This window comes from Papaver somniferum, chromosome 1 (assembly GCF_003573695.1).
Source record: "Papaver somniferum cultivar HN1 chromosome 1, ASM357369v1, whole genome shotgun sequence".
Taxonomy (NCBI): Eukaryota; Viridiplantae; Streptophyta; class Magnoliopsida; order Ranunculales; family Papaveraceae; genus Papaver; species Papaver somniferum.
This window is the reverse complement of record NC_039358.1, coordinates 141,074,759-141,099,464: the sequence shown is the minus strand read 5'-3', so window position 1 is coordinate 141,099,464 and position 24,706 is coordinate 141,074,759. Positions and strand designations below refer to the sequence as shown.

Genomic DNA, 24,706 nt, shown 5'->3' with positions numbered 1-24,706 from the left:
CATTACTTTAATTAATCTGCATTTTAATCCAAGATTTTAGATTTTTTGTCTGATAAATCCAAAACTTAGGATCACAGAAGGAAAAATAAATCGATTAAACAAATTAAGGGTGTTTTTACAAGGATCAATCGCCGCATAACAAGAATGATTAATTTAATAGAAAGTTATTACCTTCTCCGCCTACTCTTTTCTATCTTAATGAGTACTAATTTCACTTTTAGCGGCATGATAATCGATTTTCGTACTCCTAATTGATCATTTTAAGTCAAATCTGGCGTTCTCATATCCAAAATCTTTACTCCATTTTTTAATTTGTTGTACATAACTACAGATTGATGGGTCACGCGGGAATTGAAAGCAATCCAACTCCATATCAGTTCGGCCCGGGGAAAATCAGTCATTAGACGCATCATAAATTTTCATATCTTGCCAATTGTCAAACTCCCTAGTCTCTACACATTGCATCTAGTGCGCCGAAAAAAACTTGAAGGTAATGGAGTTGTGGTGCAGTAACAATGTGCCCAAGGGCCGGGAAACCAAGTCGTAGTTTATAGTCAATATAAACTTGGCCTTAATATAACTGAGTTTTCTAAGCATTCTAATGATAGTTCTGAAGAAAAACATTAGGTAACGACAAACTGCCAAGAGATATAAAATGCTTATGAGGTATAGAAAGTTGCGGAATAGCCAACGGTTTATGGGTCATGATGCATTAGAACTAGGCCATTTTCGTTGGTGTGGATTTTTATCTCATCCGAGAGTAAAGAATCCTGAGAGGAAAATAATGAAATCGAAGAACATAACATTCAATCCGACTTAGAATTAAAGTGAATCTCATTAGAAGTAAACATATAGAACAACTATCCCACCCTCAGTTAGGAGATACTCACAAACCAAAACCATCTGAATTATGTACTACAATTGCTGTTGACCCAAGTAGGGTCTGACATATCCCGACCATTGTACATATTATATCTTCCTGACAACAACCAATTCCCAGTTTAAGTCGTAGTCTTAGTAACGTTCTTGATATGCAGGTTGAAATGCAGTTCTCCATGACTGGTCATCCTCGGTTACAGCGGCGTTCGAGTTGCTAATGCTGTTTGTGGCCCTATCTTCCTCTTCCTTCCAGTACATTGGCTGCAATGCAGATTCTGGTAATCGGCTCTCTGCCAGATATTGTTTCATGGTTACCATCTCCATTGCGTGTTTTCTCTTCTGCTTCTCCAATTGCTTCCTTATTTTCTCATTATCTTTTTTAGCATTCATATAGTTTCCCTGGCAACACATAAAAATCAGATAAATGATATTAATATAAGAGGATATAAAGCAACACTAAGATTAATATTCTAGATAAATAATACTAAGATGAGGGTTTCAAAAACTAGTTCTTCTTTGAAAGTGTATAATCCTACCTCTGCAACTGAAACAGCTTCTTCTGCTTCTCTCAAACGAACAAGAAGCTCCCCAGCAGCATGAACAGCTTCCGCTGTATCTCTTAGCTGAATCTTTAAACGGTTGTTCTCCTTTCTCAAATGTTCCCTTTCCTTTTCTCTCTCTACTCTTAAGGCTGAAAGCTCTGTGGCAAGGGACTTGAGGAAACGTGAATTACTCTTCCCTTTTCCTCCTGCCTTTGCAGCAGCCTTTTTCACCTCTGCAATCCCTTCCATGATCCTTCGGTTTCTTCCAAGTAATTCATTATGCTTCTCTTGCAGCTCAACATAGTGTTCAACCATTCTAGCATGCCCAAGAACAGCCCTATCTAATGTCTCATCCAATTCTTCCGTGACTTTTTTCTCTAATGTCAACTCCGCTTCCACTTTCTCTGAATGCTGGCGTTGTAATTCGATAGAAATTCTCAATTCATCAGTTAAACAAATCCACTCACTTTCCATCTTTGTCCACTTTTGCCTTTCCTTTTCTATTACCTCGTCAATCTTTTCTTGAAAATGAGATTCATCATTACTTCTTATCGACAAAATTGACTGTGACAAGTCTGAAGGAACATCATTGTAAGACTGCAACCTGTTTTTCAAACTTTCAATTTCCTTGAGAAGTTCTTCTCTCTCACTTGTATCAAAAGACATTTTCTTGCTCTCATGATCCGCCATCTCCAGAAGGTTCTCAGAATAGTCCTGACTTGTTACTGAATTCTGTCCTTGCTCTTCATATTTCTTGACCTACACAGATTCATTATGTCAACAATGAGAAAATGCAGGCGGGTCTAAAATAGAAACTAAACGGTGACACATTATAAGATACAATCATAATTAGAAATTCTATTACCAGGAGATCGAGCTGCTCAATTTTTGCAACTTGTTCTGCACACACAGTTTTGAGCTCCTCCTCTCTCTTGAGTGCTTCAGCCAAAGCTATTTGTGTGTCCTGAATACAACATTAAGAATGTTGTTAGCAAATCCGAAGAAATGATAAACTCTTCATTTTGTTTAGTGGACGTCAAAATTATCCTTACTTTAGATGCCTGGTCCACAGTTACTGCTCCACCACCCGGTACTATCCATTTGTTAAAGCTGTCCTCCACCTGTTCAGACTCATGAACTCCTGGCTGTTTGCAAGCTGCACAAATGAAAGATCCACTTGATCCGTCTTCTGGTAATGTTTGGAGACCAGCAATAGATTTTTCATTTTCTTGGCATGGTTTCAATGCTAAATGATCAAAGGACAAAGCAACTGAGGATTTGCTTGAAGCTGAACTCCTTTGATGCTGGTCAATAATCTGCAAACCTCTGTGGAGGCTTGCAGCCAAGGACTCCGTGGCACCTGAGAATATAGTGCTTGCACGCAAGGAAGCACGGATTTGATCACTTCGTTTAACCGACTGTCGCAAAACCTCCTGTTTGAGATTGCAACTCTCAGAAACTAGATTTTGACTCGCCAAATTATTTAATGAGGCTGATATACTTCTCTTCTGGGTATTTTCGAATTTCGGTGATTCTGAGAAGGTTGGTTCTTGAAGGACTGAAACCTGTCGCAGCGGGATGACAGAAAGACTAGCTCTGGTGAGATTAGTTAAATTGTCTTGGGGAGCTACAGAACTACCCTCCTCCTTTAAAGGTCCGATGGGTTCCTTATCAAGTTCTTCGAAACCGGTGTCATCAATTTTACTTTCATCACTCGGTAAATCTGTATCTGAACTATCTTCAAAGGACGAAAAGAAACTTTCTTCCTTCTCGACGGATAGGTTTGTTTGTAAATTCTCTAATTGGACTCTTAGATCTTTTACATCTTCTTCATCAACATTAATTTCTTCGTCTGAATCATTATCCATACGGGGTAGGATCAGCGAGCGATTGAGACTTAACCTCAGCTGATTTAAGCTTTCACGGGCACTTTTTCCTCCGTAATACTCGGAATTCTTTCCCATTGAGTTGTACCCAACTGACTTTGCTCTAATAAGTTCTTCCTGCAGCAAGCAAGAAGGAACCGCTAGTTAGATTAGAATAGAGAACAGAAATACAGTAAACTGGATATGCAAGTCATGGAAGTTAACAATATATACTTTCAATAGACGAATCTGATCACTGAGACCATTAACATCATCCTCCGAAATCTCATTTATTTGTGGCTCATTTTGAATGGATTTTGCACGCTGACCAAACCTTAGCGTGCTCAAAGTTTCACCTTTACATCTGCATTGAAGAGGAAAAATCAGCCACAGCTTTAAGCAAAAAGAACACTAGAATCGTATCACTTCCAATTAAACAAGAAAACTGATTCAAGCCTCTGGAGTAGTTAAACTTTCATTTACCTGTCATGAGGAGAAACAGTGCAGAGGACTGAGAGTTTTGCATTTCCCCCAAATGATTCCCGAAGTAAATGTGTTAAACATGAACTTCTATACGGGACATCACTAGGGTTTCCAGGCTGGGGACTTTCAGCAAGAGTGTTAACCAAGCGCCTGCAAACACAATAAGAGAAGGCTTACTAATATAGCCAGGTGAATGGTGAGCTGATCCGAATTTAAGATAACACTACAAAAGAGATGAATCATACCCGAGCTGTGCCAGAGATTTTCTCACATTCCTGACCTCCTTTATGGATGCATCCTCAAGTTTATTTCTGTCTGATCCAGCAAGGTCAACCAGACTAATTCTGCTGGTTTTCGAACTACTAATGCATTTTGACGAGGTAACCTGCTTTGGGGTAACAAAGCATATTAGTAGAAGTAGATAAGAAATCAATGGGATACTAAATAAATTGGGTAAATTGCTGAAGAGATAAAAAAGCACATTAGTAGAAGTAGATAACAAAGCACATTCGTGTTTACAGTTTATTTAGGCAAGAAGGTAAGGCCTTACCTTGCACCACGATTCAACGACACAAGTGAAGACCACATGAGAGCGAGAGCTCTTTGAGTTTATACTGGTTGCACCAACCTTTCTATTTGAAAGCCCCTGCAAACATGATTCCGAGATGAACAAACCGATAGAAAAATGAAGGGAAAACAGCATTTGAAAATACCCAATGCATGAAAATTTCCTACCTTAATTAAAATTTGTGTTACATCATCATAACTAGTAACAGATTCTTCAGTTAGATTTTCAACATAGAATCCATTTTTCGCATCATCTCTTATCTGAAAACCGAAGAAGAAACAAAATTAGAATTTCCATGAAAAGGAACAAGAGAACCAAGATCTTCTAAAGGAAAGCTTAAGAGAGTGACTAATTGGCCGAACATATCCACCTTAAGGTTTCTCTGCGTGGGATCAAGTAAATCACCTATCTGCTCATTATATATCTGCAACAACAACAAAATGTTAATAGCTTATACACCACAGAGTAATATGTACAGCTAAATTAGTACTTCACTATGATGGAAAAATAAGAAGCAGTCAAAACTTACTTCCAGAAACGAACATCGACACTGATAATTGACCTGCTTCTCTCCAGAGTTTTCTTGTTCCTAACAACAACATAAGAAACAAATAAGTACACCTAACATTGATAAGCAAAATTCAATTTAAATCTTAAAACAAAAATGAGGGAAAAGCAATCCTACTCTTTGAATATCTGAGAATAGCATCTGGAAGATACGAGGAACAATGCCCTGGTTGCTACTTGGTGAGTGACCTTCAACCATAGCGCTGGGAGGACCCCACATTGTATAAGTTTTGCCACTACCCGTCTTTGTAACCAACATATAAAGAAATAATTAGACATACCATATCAAAATTCAAACCGTAAACAAAATCCATGAATCCAATCCATTGGAGAAAGTAAAGATAATAAATCGCAACTTTCTAATACCTGTCCATAGGATAATACTGTAGTGTTATAACCAGCCAAGGAATCCTTTACTACTGGAACCCCCACCAATTGGAAGATGTCTTCCTGAGACATACAAATCAGCCGAAATCAAGTTATGTTTGCCCTAATTTATCAACCAAGCCAAATGTATTTTTACAGAAAATAAAATCCATAATTCCTAGATGAAGGAAATTAAGAAATCAGGGAAAAATCACAGAAACCACGGAATTAAATGCAAGCGCATATGCAAATCAAGCAAATGTGGCTGGTAAGTTCCTCTCAAAATTAGGGCATACCTGTGTAGAAGTTGAATCAACAACTGAATCAAAATTAAACACGCGATCTTCAACAGAAATTGAAGTAGGGCTAACTTTACGAACAGTCGGAAGATCTCTCTCGCGCCAGCTGACAGGTCTGATTCTTGCAATAATCTATCATAACAAAGAGAAAAAAAATCGGAATCGAAACGACCAAAAATTTGAGTGAAAACAAGCCAAAATGAAAAAATAATATATAAATTTGAACAATTATTTTACCTTCACTGATGGATCAGGAGGAAGAGTAGCTGATTTATCAACTTGTTGATCTAAAACTAAGACGTCTCTCTGAAAACTAACTGATTTCAGTGGTGATTTTTTTGTAACTGGAGAAGAAATGTAATCATTATCTAACTGAACATTTGGATCTAACGGAGGAGTGTTTTCAGTATCAATCGATTTGATTGATTTCATCTTCAGTGACATATTTGCCGAAGAAGATCTAGGTAGTAATTTACGGATCGATTGTGTTAAAATTCCTCCTGGTAGTTTGTTTTCAAAGATCTCTAACAATGGTGCCATGATTTTCTCAGATCTAAAGTTTATTGAGACAGAAGCAGATAGAGGGAGAGAGATTTGAAATGAGGAGAAGAGGGAAAAGAGAGAGACGTTTTTTGTGTTTGATTTTTTCTTTTGGAAATAAACCGTTAGAATTCTCTAAAGGGGGAACTCATTAACATAGTGTTTGAAATAGTTCTGAATGACTAGATTATCCTCAATCTTGGTTTAAATGAGAGGTGATAGTTGGGGGCTATTTGGTCTGTCAGAAAAGTATAAAATATGTCCGTTGGAGATTTAGACGTTGGTCTTAAAATTTATTATTTTATTTAGGGTCTGTTTGGCAGCTTGGAAACCCAACAACATATCCTAAGTAGAGATATCAGTTATCTAACTAGGAATTGGTTAACTTGAATTATGTTTGTCTCAAATTTTATCTTATCCCAGATTAACATAGAAGTTGTTTGGTTGAAATCTCAATCACCCAACAGAAATCATAAGTATAACTTGAATCATGTTTGTTTCGCTCTTGAATTTAAACAACATGCAAATAACATATCCAAGTCTAACTCATCCAATTTAAACAACAATATGCAAATAACAGTATCCAAGTCTAACTCATCCAATTTAAACAACAATATGCAATTAACAGTATCGAAGTCTAACTCAACAGTATGCAAACATTAGCCGTGGCGGCGACACTGATAATCATTCCACATTGCATCTGCGATTGAAGTTCGAAGTTCTGAAGCTACTTCTCGTTGTCTATTTCTCCCAAGTGTAGGGCATTCACTGTCTTGTTGCATTCTTGGATCGGTTTCTAGTAGGTTTTGTAAGTTCTCATCATCGAAAATCAAGTCATTAATGCACTCTCTGCGGATGTGGTTATGAAGGATGCAACATGCAAGTACAATTTTCACTTGTGATTCGAATGGATATTGAGGCTGCAGTTGCAAAATAGTGAAGCGTCTTTTAAGTATACCGATAGTACGTTCAATTGCATTCCGTAACGATGCATGTCGGAGATTGAATAATTCCTTTGCACATTTTGGACGATTTCCACCAAATTCCTTCAAGTGATAACGGACACCACGATATGGAGTAATAAACTGCGGCATATTGGCGAATCCTGCATCAGCGAGATAAAATTTACCTGTACAAACAAAAAAAGGCTAAGTTATCAATCAAGCTCTCCGTGGATATAACACAAATGTGATTATAGACTCTACTGCATATAGGATCTTCTTCCCCATTCTAAAATGAAGTACAAACATTGTACAATTTTCCCTGCAAAAGTAGGAATAGGAATGGCAGCTATTGCAATGCAGTGCTAAAACCAACAGTAACTACCAAAACCAAAACCCTTGTTACTGCCCGTATTTTACTCGTTTACCATTTGGAAGACCACTGAACTGAGAGCCACCCATGAGTTATTAGCTCTTTTCTGAGAGCCACCCGTGAGTATCAATGAAATGGATTCACAGATGAGATTAAGTGGGTCTCGGAAGACCACTGAACTGAGACATGGGAAGTGTAAAAAAACAGACAAATAGTTCCCAATAATCATTAAAATGTCATGCTCACATATGAGATTAAATATCATGCTCTAGGAATAATCATTAAAAAAAACAGACAAATAGTTCACAGATGAGATTAAATGTCATGCTCTAGGAATTTCAAACACATAATTCAACTGGAGGGTTTCTTTCATAGTAAATGATGAATTGAACAAATGATGAAAATATATGATAGCACGTTATACCTTCGGGCACAATTAATCTATCGCATCTTGTTAGAGCTGAATCTAGTATGCGTGAATCAACAGCCGAGCCTTCCCAACCAGCTAGAACATACTGAAACTGTAAGTCAAAGGAACAAGCTACTAAAACATTTTGCGAAATGAACCCTTTTCTGCACCAAAAAGGGACTTGTTCGTCGAGACCAACCATTGCTGGTATTTGTGTTCCATCAATGGCTCCTATACAATCCTATAATGAAAAGAATACGAGTAAAAAGTAGTTGGCTGTGGATACAAACATATTTATATATACAACAAAAACTAATTGAGTTTATGTGATAAAGCTTGGTTGAAGATATGCAATACCTTGAAGTATGGATAAAATCTTGGGTTTTCTAAGATTTCAGTGGGGGTATCAGGCCCTGCTGGTACAAGAAAATCATCTGCCAATGCAACAATAGCATCCAAGACTGCATTAAAATGTCTACTAATTGTCTCACCTGAATGCTGAAAACTCTCTTGAAGTATTCTGTTACGTTCATTATGTCCAACAGCAAGCATAAAAATTGCTACTTTTTCTTCAAGACGAACTCCATTACTATAATGAAGTAACTCCTTTTCTTTCAACATATCACATAATCTTAAGAAAACATGTTTTTCCATACGAAAACTATCCTGACATCGTGCATCATGACCATTTAAGACTTCATCTACATGAGCTGCACCACTAAGAATTGAATCATGGCATATTGTTTTCTCCACAAAATATTGGTAAGAAACAGCAATTAGTGTTGTTGTGGTTGCTGTTACAACTACTACCAAATCTTCTTCATCGTCAGAACTCGCCATATTACGATATCTTATATGTACCTACCAACAGAAAGAATATAGAAGATTAAAAATCATTATATCAATAGAAAACACACAGAAAATTAAAAATCAACATGGAAACTTTAAAAATAAAAACATTTCAATTTAATTCATAGAGCAGGAACATAGTTCATGAAAAATGAAAGGAAAACTACTATTACAGTACCATAACAACACTAAACTTAAACATTAACCAAATTAAATCTCTGACACAAACTACTAAATGAAAAGAAACTTAAACATAACCTAGTAATTCGAAATCCCTGAGAATACTATGTGGCCAAACTTCACCCTATCAGACACCTAGTCACTTAAATTGGAAGGATAATATGCGGGAATATTGAGCTTCGATAACAACCACTGTCGTTTCCTGTTCCCAGTCAATGCAATGAAAATCTTAGTTTTCTTTTCATCTTCCAATAAATCTAGCGCCTGCACAAAAGTATCATCATCCAAATTTGGTACATCCTCGAGTGCGGACACTAAACTTGCCTCTAAAGATGATGAAATTTTGTTTTCTTCTTTCTTAGTCGCAACATTGTTCACAGCCGCTGCCATTACCTGAATTGCATCTACCATTCCTTCTCCTGTACTCTTTTTGGTCTTTCTAAAAGGACGTGAATTCAGACCTATTGAAGCTCGAGCCCTTTTTTGAGTGTCAGATGTACGCAAGTCCTCATCCTTATATTTATATCCATTCTCATTCTGTTCTTGAGGGGTATCCGGAGATTGCGTGTTATCTAAATTTTCATTATCATGGTCATCATCATCTTGCACAGTATTGTCATTCCTACAACGGCTATACCTTCCATTGGCCCTATTATCCCCAAATATAATAGCTAACTCATCAAAGTGAGCAAGGGTCTTTGTCCTCCAGCATTTGACATCAGGATGCTTCTGCAAGTGGAATTATAAAATTTTCCTATTAGCATATCTTCTAAATACAAAACGAAAATCAAAATTCATTCAATTGTTAAAGAATAACATAAATTACAAACCTTGATATAATCATCCCATACAACATCATCAGCAATCACAATTTCTCGCGACTAATCCCATCCAAATCCACTTTGACCTCTAAGAGTACTCACAGCAACATATTTCTTCTTCAAAGTTTTCATACGATTTTTCAACACATCCTTGGTAAAAGAAGAACCAAAACGCTGCTTGAAATTATCAACAAAGTGTGTCCAAGCATATTTGCTGAATTGACCATCGAGTAGTTGTCCTTTCTGCACTTGGTCTTCCATTAGACCTATGAACAGTCTATCCATGGGAGGAGTCCAAGTTATCCTTCCAGTTTGGGGGTTGGATGATTGATCACTCTCCATATTCTATAATCAACTGAATATGTAAGCTATTGCTAAACAAACTTTTCAGGAAACTTGGCCACACAACAAAGCTTAACCCTGTGAACTTGGGAAGCTAGTAATTACTCAAACAAAGCTTGTCATAAACAAAATGAATTACCTACTGATTCAATCAAATCTACTAAAAAATCTTTCCTAAATTTAAGTAATACCAACCTACTATAAACAAACAACCTAAATCATTATAATTTCGATGATACCAGCAGCATGCAATTGATAAAAACAAAAGAAAATATATGTAGCAATGAGAAGAAAAACCACTATCAACAGAAAAACCAAATCATTAATCTATGAAGATGATATCAGCAACATGCAATTGGAAAAAACAAAAGACAACATACACAATAATAAGAAGATGGATAAATATTCATGCATCAACAAAGATGATAAGAAAAAGAAAGAGGATGAATATGGTACCAGTAACTTGCAATTGATTCCTAGCAGATATGATATGAAAACCCTCTGTAAAAAAAACAAATTGAATCAGATTTTATAGCAACTTGCAAATCAGATTTGCATGATAAGAAATTGAATCATAGAAATTACTAGGATGAATTGAATCATAGAAATTGAATCAGATGTAAAAAATTACCTACTAATTTAATCAAATTTAAAAAATTCCTTTCCCAAATTTAAGTCATACCAACCACTATCAACAGACAACCTAAATCATTAATCTGATTACGATGATACCACCAACATGCAATTTATAAAAACAAAAGAAAACATATGTAGTAATGAGAAGAAAAAAAGAGGATGAAGATGATACCAGTAACTTGCAATTGATATGTTGCAGATTTGATATGAAAGCGCTCTGTAAGAAAAACCAAATCAGATTTGTAACAAACTGAATCGTAGAAATTACTGGGATGAATTTGTTAAGAAATTGGAAACAATAAGCTTGTGCCAATTTTATGTGGAAACAATAGCTTTGCATCAGTATATATAAGAAATTGGAAAATTCACAAAGGTATGAAAAACCCTATCGTGGGTTTAGTAATGGTGATACAGGTATCATGGGTTCGTGGGAATGGTAATGGGATTGTGGAGTTCTATCCTTGGCGAGGAAATTGGAAAAACAGGTATCTGAGAGAATACCTTAATCACACCTTTTTAGCATACGAAAATCACGGTGGGTTTTCTTATTCTTATCGCAAGTTGGGAATTGAGGGAAGACAAACACGATATAACTGTTTTATCTAGATAACCCATCCTAGGATAAGGATATCCAAGCGGCCAAACACGACCTTAAGTTTTGCTGATTTTTTATTTTCTTCTCCTTTTGAATAAATGTACGAAACTCCAATACAAATGCGTATTAGCTGGGAGCAGCAAAAGATGTTTTAGATTGGTTGGGATCAATTCGTGCATCATTACGAACCCGAGAACAGTACTTGTGTGTATATATGGATCATTTCCCCATGAGTCTCAACTCTCATGCCATGGGATTGTTCCCGAAGTATTCTTCCATTTTTTGAAGTCCGGATCCAAAATTTTGGTTTTGGGCTCACAAGAAGATAAAATCAGATTATCAAATAGACCATCTAGTAATTTCCAATTTTTTTTATCCTGTTAATTTTGTTAATGCCTAAAATACACTCGATTAATTAGTATTAATGATTAGGTTAACTGAACTAAGATTAATAATTAGATTAGACTAAGGATTCTCTGTGTAGAACTGAGAGAAGATTCGAAATCTCTGATATAATTTGGTATTTTCAAGATGATTTGTGAATAGGTAGAGTTGCCTATTTATAGTAGCAGAAGCACACTGTTACCCAGTTAAAGGTGGAAAACGTGTTAAAAATAGTAAAAACGAGAATATGTAAAATAAAAAACGTGATATAATCCTTTCAGTATTGCTGGGAAAGATTGCTACATATTCACTTATCCTTTCTTTCTCTCAACATTGATCACAACTTAGTCTCTTCCTATTATGACTGTGAGTTGGCACATTGTATTTGTCGTAGATCGCAAGACCTAAACCCTAAAGAACCCCCCCCACCCCACCCCATATGACATGTTTGATGTCTCTTAAAATTCAACAAGCAGAACCAATATGCTACTATTGTTGAGTTGACAAAGTCGTATGAGACTACTTGAATAAGTAGTTGAACCATTATTATATTAAGTTATCATTGTTAGACATCCAAGGTGTTTCATAGCTTTTCTAATTTCTCTTATGCCAACAGTGACATTAAGTTATCATTATCAGACATCGAGATAACACAAGGGAACAAACATTTAATAACATCATTATCACATTCATTACTACTATATGAAAACAAATTACAAAAATGATTCACTATATGTTGCTCAATATCAACTGAACTGTCAAGCCAACTACCATTATTGTCCTTAATTCTAACAATACTTGTTAGAGCATTGCTCGGTCGAACTCGCAAGCGTTGCTATCTCAAGCTTGTTTGTCAATTTTAGTTGATCAAAACCATAGTTTTGATTTCTAGTCTACTTATAGCAATGTCTCAGATTATGATAGAATATGTAGTTGAGCTTTAGACTTCACGGCGTTCATCGATTGAATACGAAGATCTACGGAGGAGAGCTTAGAGGAACTTCATCAACAAAAGGTATGTGAAGAACAAAACTTATCTATCACTCATAAGTCTGTTCTATTCTATCTCCTAATGAGACTAAGTCGTATAGCTATATATACTTTTATATTATACACATTTGATATTTCGAGCTGAGGTTATCTCGGTTATATATTTCTCAAAATATATGTTGGAAGCTTTTTGCTTTAACTATGTTCATCATTATTCTTGACAAGTTTAGTTTGAAACGATTTATTTGTTGGAAACTAAATAATAAGTCAAAAGATGATCATATGGAAATTTCCTTGAAACATCTTACATGATTTGTGTGAGACAATCATTTGATGTCGACTTGGAAAGTTTCGTATTGATCACTCGATCACTTGAAAATTACTTGAAGCTAATAGTTTGTGTGAGACAACTATTGTCGTCTTCTAAGGATGTTTCAATGATTGAAATGGAAGTTTAGAACAATTAACCATGTCTGGATACAACACGGTGTGCATACCTAGTATGCGAACTTTTTTGTAGTGATTCAGGTCCGGGAACTTTGTTTACGTACCTAGTATGCGAACATTTTTAACTATTAAGGTCCGAGAACCTTGTTTGCGTACCTAGTATGCAAACGGTTCTACCTGAGTTGGATCCGAGAATGCTGGTCGCGTACCTAGTATTCGAACGGCTGGACAAGGCCAAGGTCCGGAGCTGTTGTTTGCGTACCTGGTTAGTGAACACAGTGGTTAAGTTCTAAAATCAGTTAAGTATGTTTTTCATACTCATGAACAATTACATTTATGAATTAAGGAATGCAATCTTTGCAAACCTTGGCTTAATGTTCATGAATTGATTCTTGTATAAGTACTTTGTACAATTACAAATCAATCCGATTTTGTTTCAATTGGTTCACGTATATTTCTATGAGATAGTGAATAATTGAACAATTCTATTTGAAACATAATTAGATTCATTTGATTATCTTTTATGATTGATTGATCATCATATTTGATCAAGAAGTGATAGATGAATACGGGTAAGACAAAAGTGTTCATATGGCTAACTTCGGTTAATTGTTATTGAGCCAACTCAAGATACACGTTTAGGTACGGTTTGTTAGAACACTGCTCGGTCGAACTCGCAGCGTTGCTATCTCAAGCTTGTCTGTCAAGTTTAGTTGCCAAACTATAAGTCTTAATTTCTAGTCTACTTATAGCTATGTCTCGGATTAGGATAGAATGTGTAGTTGAGCTTTAGACTTCACAGTGTTCATCGATTGAAGATGAAGAACTATTAAGGGGAGCTTGTAGAACTTCATCAACAAAAGTATGTGGAGACTTGAACTCAACTATCACCCAGAAGTCTATTTCTATTCTATCTCTTATTGAGACAAAAGTCGTATAGCTATATAGACTCTATTTTATACACATTTGATATTTCGAGTTGAGTTTAACTCACTTACATATTTCTCGAAATATGTGTTGGTAAGCTTTCGCTTTAACCAAGTTCATCTTTATTCTTGACGAAAGTCAAAAGGTGATCATGTGAAAATCACCTGGAAACATCTTACATGATTTGTGTGAGACAGTCATTTGATGTAGACTCAGAATGTTTCGTATTGATCTATTGATCACTTGAAAATTGCTTTGAAGCTAATAGTTTGTGTGAGACATTGCCGTCTTCCAAGAATTTTTTAATGATTAACATGGAGTTTAGAACAATTAACCATTGATTGTATATAACACATTATCCGTACTTTTATGCTAACTGTTGCAAGTTATTCAAAGTCTGGGTACCATAGTATGCATACCAGTATGCGTACTGGTTTGATAGTTGAAGTCCGGGAACTTAGTTTACATACCCGTATGCGTATCGGTTGAAAAGTTCAAGTCCGGGAATTCAACTGAGTTTTGGCACGTACGAAAGTATGCGTAGCTGTTCGCATACTGGCGAACCCGGACCAAGTCCGAAACTCTAAGTATGCATACCCGTTTGCATACCTGAGTGGGTTAAGTTCTAAAATCGGTTTGTTCATGAACAAATATATTTATATAATAAGGAATGAAATCTTTTGCAAACCGTGGCTATAATGTTCATGAATTGATTCGAGTGAATCAAAATCGATTTTGCTTCAATTGTGTCTTATATACTTCTACGAGAATATAAACAATCGAACAACTCTAGAACTAGTTTCATTTGAGTCATTTGAACTAGTTGTGATTGAGATGAACAAGGTTGATATGAAAGTGTTCATATGTCTAACTTAGGTTAACTATTGTTGATCCAACTATATGCACACATTTGGGTACGGTTACTCATACCTAAATGAAGTCACATTTCATTTGTGTATAACAAGCTAAGTTCAATCTAACAGTTGAAAGATATTAGCTTGACTCTAATCAGGTTTTCATCTAACGGTGAATATTGAATGTTTTGTTACCAAGGTAGCATTGATTGCAAACCCTGATTTGAAGACTATATGTTAGAGCACTGCTCGGTCGAACTCGAAAGCGTTGCTATCTCAAGCTTGTTGTCAAGTTTAGTTGCCAAAACTATATGTCTTGATTTCTAGTCTACTTATAGTTAAGTCTCGGATTAGGATAAAAAGTGTAGTTGAGATTTAGAATTCACGGCGTTCATCGATTGAAGATGAAGAACTACTAAGGAGAGCTTGTAGAACTTCATCAACAAAAGGTATGTGGAGACTTGAACTCATCTATCACTCAAAAGTCTATCTACTCTATCTCCTATTTAAGACAAAAGTCTTATAACTATGTAGACTCTGATTATACCCATTTGATATTTCGAGCTGAGTTTAACCAAGTTCATCTTATATTCTTGACGAAAGTCAAAAGATGATCATGTGAAAATCACCCGGTAACATCTTACGTGATTTGTGTGAGATAGTCATTTAATGTAGACTCGGAATGTTTCGTATTGATCATTTGATAACTTAAAAATCGCTTTGAAGCTAATAGTTTGTGTGAGATATCTATTGTCGTCTTTCTAAGAATGTTTCAATGATTGAAATGAGAGTTTAGAACACTTAACCATAATTGATTATGTGCACAGTATGCGTACTTGCATATGTGGTGATCCAAGACCGGAATGTAGTATGCATACCCGTATGCGTACTGGCAAGGTCAGGTAAAGTCCGGGAGCTAAAGTATGCGTACCAGTACGCGGACTGGCGAAATCAGTTGAAGTCTGGGCACTATAGTATGCGTACCAGTACGCGTACTAGATTCAACTGAAACTTGGAAGTGTACGACAGTATGCGTACCCATTTGCATACTGGCGAACACAGTCCAAGTCCGGCTACTTAAGTATGCGTACCCGTTTGCATACTTGAGTGGGTTATGTTCTAAAATGTTTGTTCATGAACTAATACATTTATATAATAAGGAAGCAATATTTTGCAAACCGTGGATATAATGTTCATGAAGATTCGAGTGAATCAAAATCGATTTTGCTTCAATTGTGTCTTGTATACTTCTATGAGAATATAAACAATCGAAAAACTCTAGAACTAGTTTCATTTGAGTCATTTGAACTAGTTGTGATTGAGATGAACAAGGTTGATATGAAAGTGTTCATATGGTTAACTTAGTTTAACTATTGTTGAGCCAACTATATGCACATGTTTGGGTACGGTTACTCATACCTAAATGAAGTCACGTTTCGTTTGTGTATAACAAGCTAAGTTCGATCCAACGGTTGAAAGATATTAGCTTGACTCTAATCAGGTTTTCATCTAACGGTGAATATTGAATGCTTTGTTACCAAGGTAGCATTGATTGCAAACCCTGATACGAGGACTATATAAGGGAGAACACTAGCAAATGGGAAACCTAATCCCCACACCTCCTCTGTGATACTAGTTGCGACTAGACTCGATTCTCCTTTAACCTTAGGTTTTTCTAGAACCATGTAGGTTAATGACTTGAAGATTTCGTTGGGATTGTGAAGCCAGACCCAACTGTTTTCTCTGTAGTTGCATGTTCTGATCTTGTTGTTTTCTATCGTGATTGAGTACTATCTTCTCTAAGATTTGCTCGAGATTTAATCTCCGATAGGCAAGATAAAAAGTAGTCACAAACATCTTCGTCTCATCATTTGTGATTCCACAGTATCTTGTTTCGCTACCATATGATTAAGATTATTGTGAGGTGATTAGTATTTCTAGGCCGTTCTTCGGGAATATTAGTCCGGTATACCAATTGGTTCTTGTTCACCTTGATTTATCAAAAGACGGAACAAAACTCGTAGGTATATCTGTGGGAGACAGATTTATCTATTCAATAGACTTTTTTGTGTGAGACATATTGGTTTATCAAGTCTTCGACTTTGGGTCGTAGCAACTCTTAGTTGTGGGTGAGATTAGCTAAGGGAATCAAGTGCGCAGAGTCCTGCTGGGATTCAGAAGCGTAAGGAACGCAATTGTACCTTGATCAGTGTATGATTGGTTAGGGCTCAACAACATTCCAGTCCGAAGTTAACTTGGATTAGGCTAGTGTCTTTAACGGCTTAATACAGTGTGGTGTTCAAATCTGGACTAGGTCCCGGGGTTTTTCTGTATTTGCGGTTTCCTCGTTAACAAAATTTCTGGTGTTTGTGTTATTTCTTTTCCGCATTATATTTTTTATATGATTGAAATATCACAGGTTGTTTGTAGTTCAATCAATTGGTGAATACAACCTTTGGTTGTTGATTGAAATTGATTGGCGCTTGGATATTGGTCTTTGGTACCATCCAAGTTATTTCTCATATTAATCCGGCTCACAGATTTCTATCTGTTCAATTATTAATTGATTTGACAAATTGAGATATAACTCTTGGATGTATTTTCCTTGATTGAGTCTGACTGTCTCGTTGATTCTCTTGGAAGTATATTGGAGTTAGTCTATACAAATTGCCTAAACGAAACATTGGGTGTGGTTGTTAGAACCCTGTTTTTTCAATTGGTATCAAAGCAGGCAAACACGTTCAAGACCTCATATGTCTGTGTTTGTCGAAATCCGACTTTATGGACAAAAGTGTTATCTCTATAAAAGTACCACCAATCTTCGATGGCTCAAATTACTCATGGTGGAAAATTTTTATGCGTGCCTTTCTTCAAGCGCGTGATTTTCAAACATGGGTTCGCGTAGTTAATGGCTATGATCCTCCGGTTGTTACAAAAGGCGATGTAACTGTTCCAAAGGATATTGTTAGATATGAGCCTGACGAAATCCTTGTTGCGAAGCAAAACTCTGACGGCTTAAATGCTATCATACATGTTGTTACCCCATATTTTTAGCACCATGTGACTACGTGCACTAAGTCTAAAAATGCTTGGGATATCTTAGAAACTGTATTCGAAGGAAATTCCTCTGAGAAGGAAGCTAGGCTTCAAAACCTAAATTCTGATTGGGAAAACCTTCGTATGGCTGATGAAGATTCGTTTGATGAGTTTAATCACAAAGTGTCTGAAAATGTTAATGCATCTTTTGCATTGGGTAAGACTATTCCTGAAAAGGAAATTGTGATGAAGATTCTCAGATCGCTTCCAGCTAGATACGATTATAAGAAACACGCCATCGTTGAAGGAAATAACCTTAATACTCTTTCCAGAAATACTCTGGTTGGGAAGTTAAAGATCTTTGATCACGAGCATATATCCAAATCTGGAAGGGATATTGCTTTCAAAGCACAAAAGAACACTAAATTACTTGATAAAAGAAAAGGTTTTGGAAATTCTGAAGTTGATCCTATTGATACTGATTCATCAGACGAAGATCTTAACAACTCAGTTTCACTGATCACTAGACAGTTTAGAGATCTTATGTTGAAGAGAAGTAAACGGTTCATCAGAGATAAACCCAGTTCATCAGTCAAACCTCACGACCCTTCCCCTCCTAAAAACAGAGACACCGTCGACACCGATGATGAGGAGATGCCACAGTGCTTCAAGTGTAAAGGTTTTGGTCATTTTGCTAATGAGTGTCCAAATCGTAGGAAATACACTAGGAACAAAGGTCTTGCTGAAACTCTTGATGAGATGTCTGATCACTATGATTCAGATGAAGATGAAAAGCCAAGTGTTGCACTCCTTGGTGAAAATATTGATTTTGATAATTGTATCAATACATACATCAATCTTGATATTCTTCTTGGAGAAACTTCGTCAACCGCTATGGAGGATAAAATGGACTTTTACCTGTCTATTGAAAATTCTATTTCACATGTTTCAGGTACGTTTTTTGTTTAGCAGCATGCTCAGCTATGGTGCCTGAACCGTCCTCCATATTGACATGTTCTTATTGTACTTTTACGGGTCATGAACTCTCTATGTGTTACAAGTACAAACATAAAACAAGATATGTCAATAAACTTCAACGGAGAGCAAATCGATTAGCAAACAAGCTCAAACTTATTCAGAAGTCTAATTCACCTGAGGTAAGTAAAAAACTCAATTCCTCTTCGAAAAAGTTAATTTCTAAAGAACTAATTAGACCTCTCCGGAAAAGAACAAGGTCTAAACATTCTGTGAAAATGGTGTTAAGAATTCCGTATAAGAAGTGTATGGTGGACAGATTATTGTTCACCCCTACACAGCTTAATTGTGTTGAAAAGTCTCACGTGCCTGACTTCAAAGAGACAAGAGTTTTGCACAGTTCAGGCTTTAGGAAAAGAAAGTTTTTTCTTTTTTGTTGCTTTTGTTTTTGGAACTCTGTTGATCTTTTCATATCATAAATTGGTATTGAAAATAATTTCCTTTTTCATTAAAAAAGCAGCTAAAATCGACAATTCTACCTTCTTTAGGGTTATGAATTGGTCGTGCGTGAATCCTACTCTGTATATAGGTTTCATAACCCAACATTCCTTTTTCCTTCATTAGAAAACTCTCTTTATCACAAGATTGCTTGTTGAGCTTTATTTGTGTATTTCTTTCACAATTCCATACTTTTATGGAGACTCCAAGCATCATGTCTTCTGATAGAAAAGATGTTAATATGATTGTTAAGCCATCAATCATGAAGGAAAAAGATAAGTCTCATTCCTCTACAACTTTAAAGAGAAAAAGGAAGAATATGAAGAAACCAAGGGTTATCCCCTCTAATCTTCAGAAGTTTTCTGGTGTTCTTGAAGAATTGAAGGAAACTAGGAAGGAGATTCAGCAAATAAAGGCTATTGTTTTAAGGACTCTCGAGATTCATAAGGCCCTGGTTCGACATCATTCAAGAAGGCTTGTTGGAATTGACTCCTTTCTTCATGAACCTTATGTTCCAATGGCTGTTGACGACAAGGAGTTCGGGGACGATAAAGAATTTTTCAGAGGTCTTAATGTCTAGGAAACTTCTTAATGAGAATTTTATTCTTATGTTTTAAAAAGGATAACTAGGGTTTGAAATAGCCTATAGTGTGATTACACATTGCTATTGCCAACGATTTTCATCTTGCAATGTTTTTAGATTAATTTATTTAAAATCTAAAGTTTATTTGGAAGATGATTTTGCAGCATTAATCTTTATTGGTTTTATATATTGCAAAAAAATTATTATGGGATATGTGTGTTTGCGTCCGTGAACTATGATTGTCCCATATATGTCAAAAGTTAAGCCTATTATGTCATTATGCAAATATTGATGGAAAATAAGATGAACTTTTGATTACAAAGATTAAGTCTATGATGTCATTATTGTTAGAGCACTGCTCGGTCAAACTCGCAAGCGTTGCTATCTCAAGCTTGTTTGTCAATGTTAGTGATTAGAACTATAAGTCTTGATTTCTAGTCTACTTATAGTGATGTCTCGGACTAGGATAGATTGTGTAGTTGAGCATTAGACTTCACGGTGTTCATCAATTGAATACGAAGAACTACTAAGGAGAGCTTGTGGAACTTCATCAACAAAAGGTATGTGGAGACTAAAACTCATCTATCACTTGGAAAGTCTATTTCTACTCTATCTCCTATATTGAGACAAAAGTCGTATTACTATATAGTATTTGATTATGCATATTTGAGATTTTCGAGCTGGATTTAATTCGCTTACATATTTCTAGAAATATGTGTTGGTAAGCTTTCGCTTCAACCAAGTTCATCTTATATTCTTGACGAAAGTCAAAAGACAATCATGTGAAAATCGCCGAGTAACATCTTACATGGTTTGTGTGATACAATCATTTGGTGTAGACTTGGAATGTTTCGTTATGATTATTTCAAAAACTTGAAAATTGCTTTGATGCTAATAATTCGTGAAAACAACTATTGTCATCCTCTAAGAAAGTTTTAATGATTCAAATAGAGTTTAGAACTGTTAGAGCATTGCTCGGTCGAACTCGCATGCGTTGCTATCTCAAGCATGTTTGTCAATATTAATGATCAAAACTATAAGTCTTGATTACTAGCCTATTAGAGCTAAGGTCTTGGATTAGGATAGAAAGTTTAGTTGATCTCAAGACTCCATGGCAATCATCATACAAGACGAAGGACTACTCAAGGAACTGGTGGATCTTCATCGACTAAAAGGTATGTGGAGACTTGAACTTATCTATCACTCAAAAGTCTATTTACTCTATCTCATACTCTTGAGACAAAAGTCGTTTTGATATATAGACTTTCATTATATACATTTGCTATTTCGAGCCAAGTTTATCGCGCCTATCTATTTCTCGAAATGTGTGTTGGTAAGCTTTCGCTTTAGCCGAATTCATCTTTACCAAGTGACGAAAGTCATGTTACGTTTCAATCACTTTGAAAATTGCTCTGACGAAAAATGGTGTGTGAATAACGGCTACATAACGTTCTCTGAGAATGTTTCAATGATTGAAATGAGAGTTTAGATTACATAACCATTGGTGGATATAAGTATTTTTGTGGAAACACATATATGCATAAGTCCTATTCCTTGAACCAAAGTTTGCTAACTTTGTTGATCAAGTGAAGTTGGAAGTGGCGTGAGCCAAGTCCGCGAACTCAGTCCGCGAACTTGCGGAACTTCTCGGCTCTAGATTTTCTGCTGGAGTTTGTGTACTCCTTCGATGAGCTTAAGTCCGCGAACCCATTCCGCAAACTTGATCAGGTTATATCTAAAGTCGGTTGTTCTTGCACTAGTGTTTAAATAAACTAAGGAATGCTTTTGCAAAACGTGGCTATAAAGTTCATGAACCGATTCGAGTGAATCAAACCGAGTTTGTTTCAATTGTGTCTTGTGTAGTTACATAGGATTTCCTTGCAATTGAACAACTCTCTAACTAGTTCATTTGAGTCATTTGAACTAGTTATGGTGAAGAAGAAAAAGGTTGATATGAGAGTAATCATATGGCTAACCATTTGGTTGACTTGTTAAACCAATAAATGTTAATGTTTGGGTACGGTTCATAAACCCAAAATTGGACATTTCATATGTGTGTGACAAGCTAAGTTTTCAATCTAACGGTTGAGAAATATTAGCTTCAATCTAATCAGGTTTTCATCTAACGGTGAATATTGAATGCTTTGTTACTAAGCTAACATTGATTGCAAACCTTGATTTGAAAGTGTATATAAGGGAGAACTCTAGAAACTGGGAAACCTAATCCCCACACATTCTGTGTGATACTAGTTGTGCTAATCTAGAGTCGATTCTCCTTTAAACTTTGGTTTATTCTTCTAAACCAGGTTAACGACATAAAGACTTCATTGGGATTGTGAAGCCAGACCGATACTAGTTTTATCGTAGTTGTGTGATCTGATCTTGTTGTTTCTATCGTAAGAGTACAATTGTAATAATTGGCTTGAGATTTCTATCTCCGATAGGCAAGATAAAAAGTAATCACAAACAAACTTCGTCTCATCGTTTGTGATTCCGCATATCTTTTTTCGCTGCGTCGATTAAGATTATTGTGAGGTGATTGATAATACTGAGCTGTTCTTCGGGAATATAAGTCTGGTATTATTAATTGGTTCCTGTTCACCTTGATTTATCAAAAGACGGAACAAAACTCGTAGGTATATTCGTGGGAGACGAATTTATCTATTATCCTAGACTTTTCTGTGTGATACAGATTTTTTTATTAAAGTCTTCGACTTTGGGTCGTAGCAACTCTTAGTTATGGGTGAGATCAACTAAGGGAATCAAATGCGTAGTATCCTGCTGGGATCAGAGGCGTAGGAGCATAACTGTACCTTGGATCAGTGTGAGATTGATTGGGGTTCAACTACAGTCCAGACCGAAGTTAGTTTGGAGTAGGCTAGTGTCTGTAGCGGCTTAATACAGTGTGTGTTCAATCTGGACTAGGTCCCGGGGTTTTTCTGCATTTTCGGTTTCCTCGTTAATAAAATTATGGTGTCTGTGTTATTTCTATTCCGCATTATATTTATTTATATAATTGAAATAATACAGGTTGTCTGTTGTTCAATCAATTAGAATATCCGACCTTTAGGTTGTTGATTTAAATTGATTGACACTTGGATATATTGGTCTTTGGTACCATCCAAGTTATCTCTCTTTGATAAAGACTGACAGATTTCTATTTGCTTGAGTAAAGATCAAATCGAGATATTGAGATATAAACTATTTGATATACTTTTATCTAGATTGAGTCTGACTGTCTAGTTGATTCTCTAGAAAGTATATTAGAGTTTGTCCATACAGATTGCTAAGCGAAATATCAGTGTGGTTGTTGAAAAAGTGGGGATCTAACAACACCACCCAATATTGTCAATCTTTATTGACAAACTATTGTCAATCTTTGATAAAATGGAAAAATAGAAATCAGATCTTCAAAAATCTCTTAATCCTGATAATGCTCTTTGATAGTTCTATGACAACTGTGTTCTGGGATGGTCTCAGTTTTTCGAGATGTAAGAGCTGTTGGAAAGAATCTCTCTCATGGTGTTATGATGTGCAAACACAGTTAGACTCATGGTTCACCTTATACCAAACACGTCCTTGGTTGACACACGAGCGGTTCGCACATGTTGTTTCAGGAACCGTCTCATGAACGAGTCTAGTACTCGAACGTGTCAAATTTTTTGTTTGACATCTAAAAAGAAATTTTTTTCCTTCTCGTTCTCTTCACCGTCTTCTTCAGTTCGAGAACTCAAAGAGAAAAACTTACAGTTCGCATACTTCTCCCTCCCCTGTCGATTTCTTCTCTCAATCTTCTTACTAATAGATTGTACCATTGGAATCAGAAGAAGACACTGCTTCTTGGGTCAAAAACAGTTTGCTCTTCTAAGTTCGTGTTTGTAATTCACCATTAGCACCAGTTCGCGAACCAAGTAAGTTTTCAATTTCGTTCTTGTATTATTTGAAATCATGAGTAAAAGAAGAACTATGCATGTAGGGAGTTCAAGCCAATAAGCTAGAGATGATCATTCTTTGACCCTAGTCTCGGTGCTGGGTTCATCAACCCTGCCACTCGCGAACTGTACCTAGTGCTCAAAAACAAAGCACACATCTGTGAAAGGTACTATGATGCATCCAAACTGGATGTTCCCGGTTTCGTCGGGTTTTTCAATAAGCATGATTGTGGAATAATTCATAAACCTCTAGGGAGTGTTCGTGTTGATATGGTCGCGCAGTTTTATGCTAATATTCATGATGAAGACACTGTTCTCTGTTCTTTCAAAACCATAGTTGGAGGTACTATTTTTACTGTGAATCGTTCTGTTATCTTCGACCTGCTTAATGTGCCTCTAGGAGGTGAGAGATATCCTCCTTCTGAGTTTGGTAGACTTCCCTTAGGAGTATTTTCCAACAGGTTTGTTTGATAAAGACCTCTCTCGAAATGATGGTAAGGTTTATGTAAGAGGAGCAGGATTGTTTCTCAAAGTTGCAGCTAAACTTATTGTGGAAAATATGATGCCCAGTACTTGTGACAACAACTCTTGGACCAGGGGACTTACTGAGTTCATCTACTACATTGTTGAAGAGAGAAATATTGACTTATGTGGAATTATCATTGATCAAATGATGAGTGTCAGACACAACACTGGAAAGAAACCATGTTTCCCTTGTCTCATTTCAAGAATTTGTGCTAACTCTAATATTCCTGTCTTTGGCTCTGATCTTGGAGGACCAACTGTGATGACTATGTCAAGAATTGATAAGATGAGGCCCTCTAT

At 36.2% G+C, this 24,706-nt stretch overlaps 2 protein-coding genes across 2 annotated transcripts; both read right to left on the bottom strand.

The window, feature by feature from the left end:
- Positions 1 to 824: 824 nt before the first annotated feature.
- LOC113302777 (kinesin-like protein KIN-12F) lies at positions 825 to 6,211 on the bottom strand. The gene is made up of 15 exons (XM_026551730.1): positions 5,807 to 6,211; positions 5,567 to 5,701; positions 5,271 to 5,354; positions 5,023 to 5,148; positions 4,867 to 4,926; positions 4,708 to 4,761; positions 4,505 to 4,597; positions 4,320 to 4,415; positions 4,015 to 4,154; positions 3,770 to 3,919; positions 3,521 to 3,650; positions 2,474 to 3,424; positions 2,287 to 2,385; positions 1,416 to 2,180; positions 825 to 1,278 (listed from the first exon to the last, which is right to left on the bottom strand). The coding sequence occupies exons 1-15, from the start codon at positions 6,107 to 6,109 to the stop codon at positions 1,015 to 1,017; spliced, it is 3,450 nt and encodes a 1,149-aa protein (XP_026407515.1). The 5' UTR covers positions 6,110 to 6,211; the 3' UTR covers positions 825 to 1,014.
- Positions 6,212 to 6,768: 557 nt separating this feature from the next.
- Positions 6,769 to 7,512, bottom strand: LOC113351554 (putative nuclease HARBI1). Its single transcript, XM_026595517.1, has 3 exons — positions 7,479 to 7,512; positions 7,358 to 7,372; positions 6,769 to 7,238 (listed from the first exon to the last, which is right to left on the bottom strand). Exons 1-3 carry the CDS (start codon positions 7,510 to 7,512, stop codon positions 6,769 to 6,771), a joined length of 519 nt encoding a protein of 172 aa, XP_026451302.1.
- Positions 7,513 to 24,706: the final 17,194 nt, after the last annotated feature.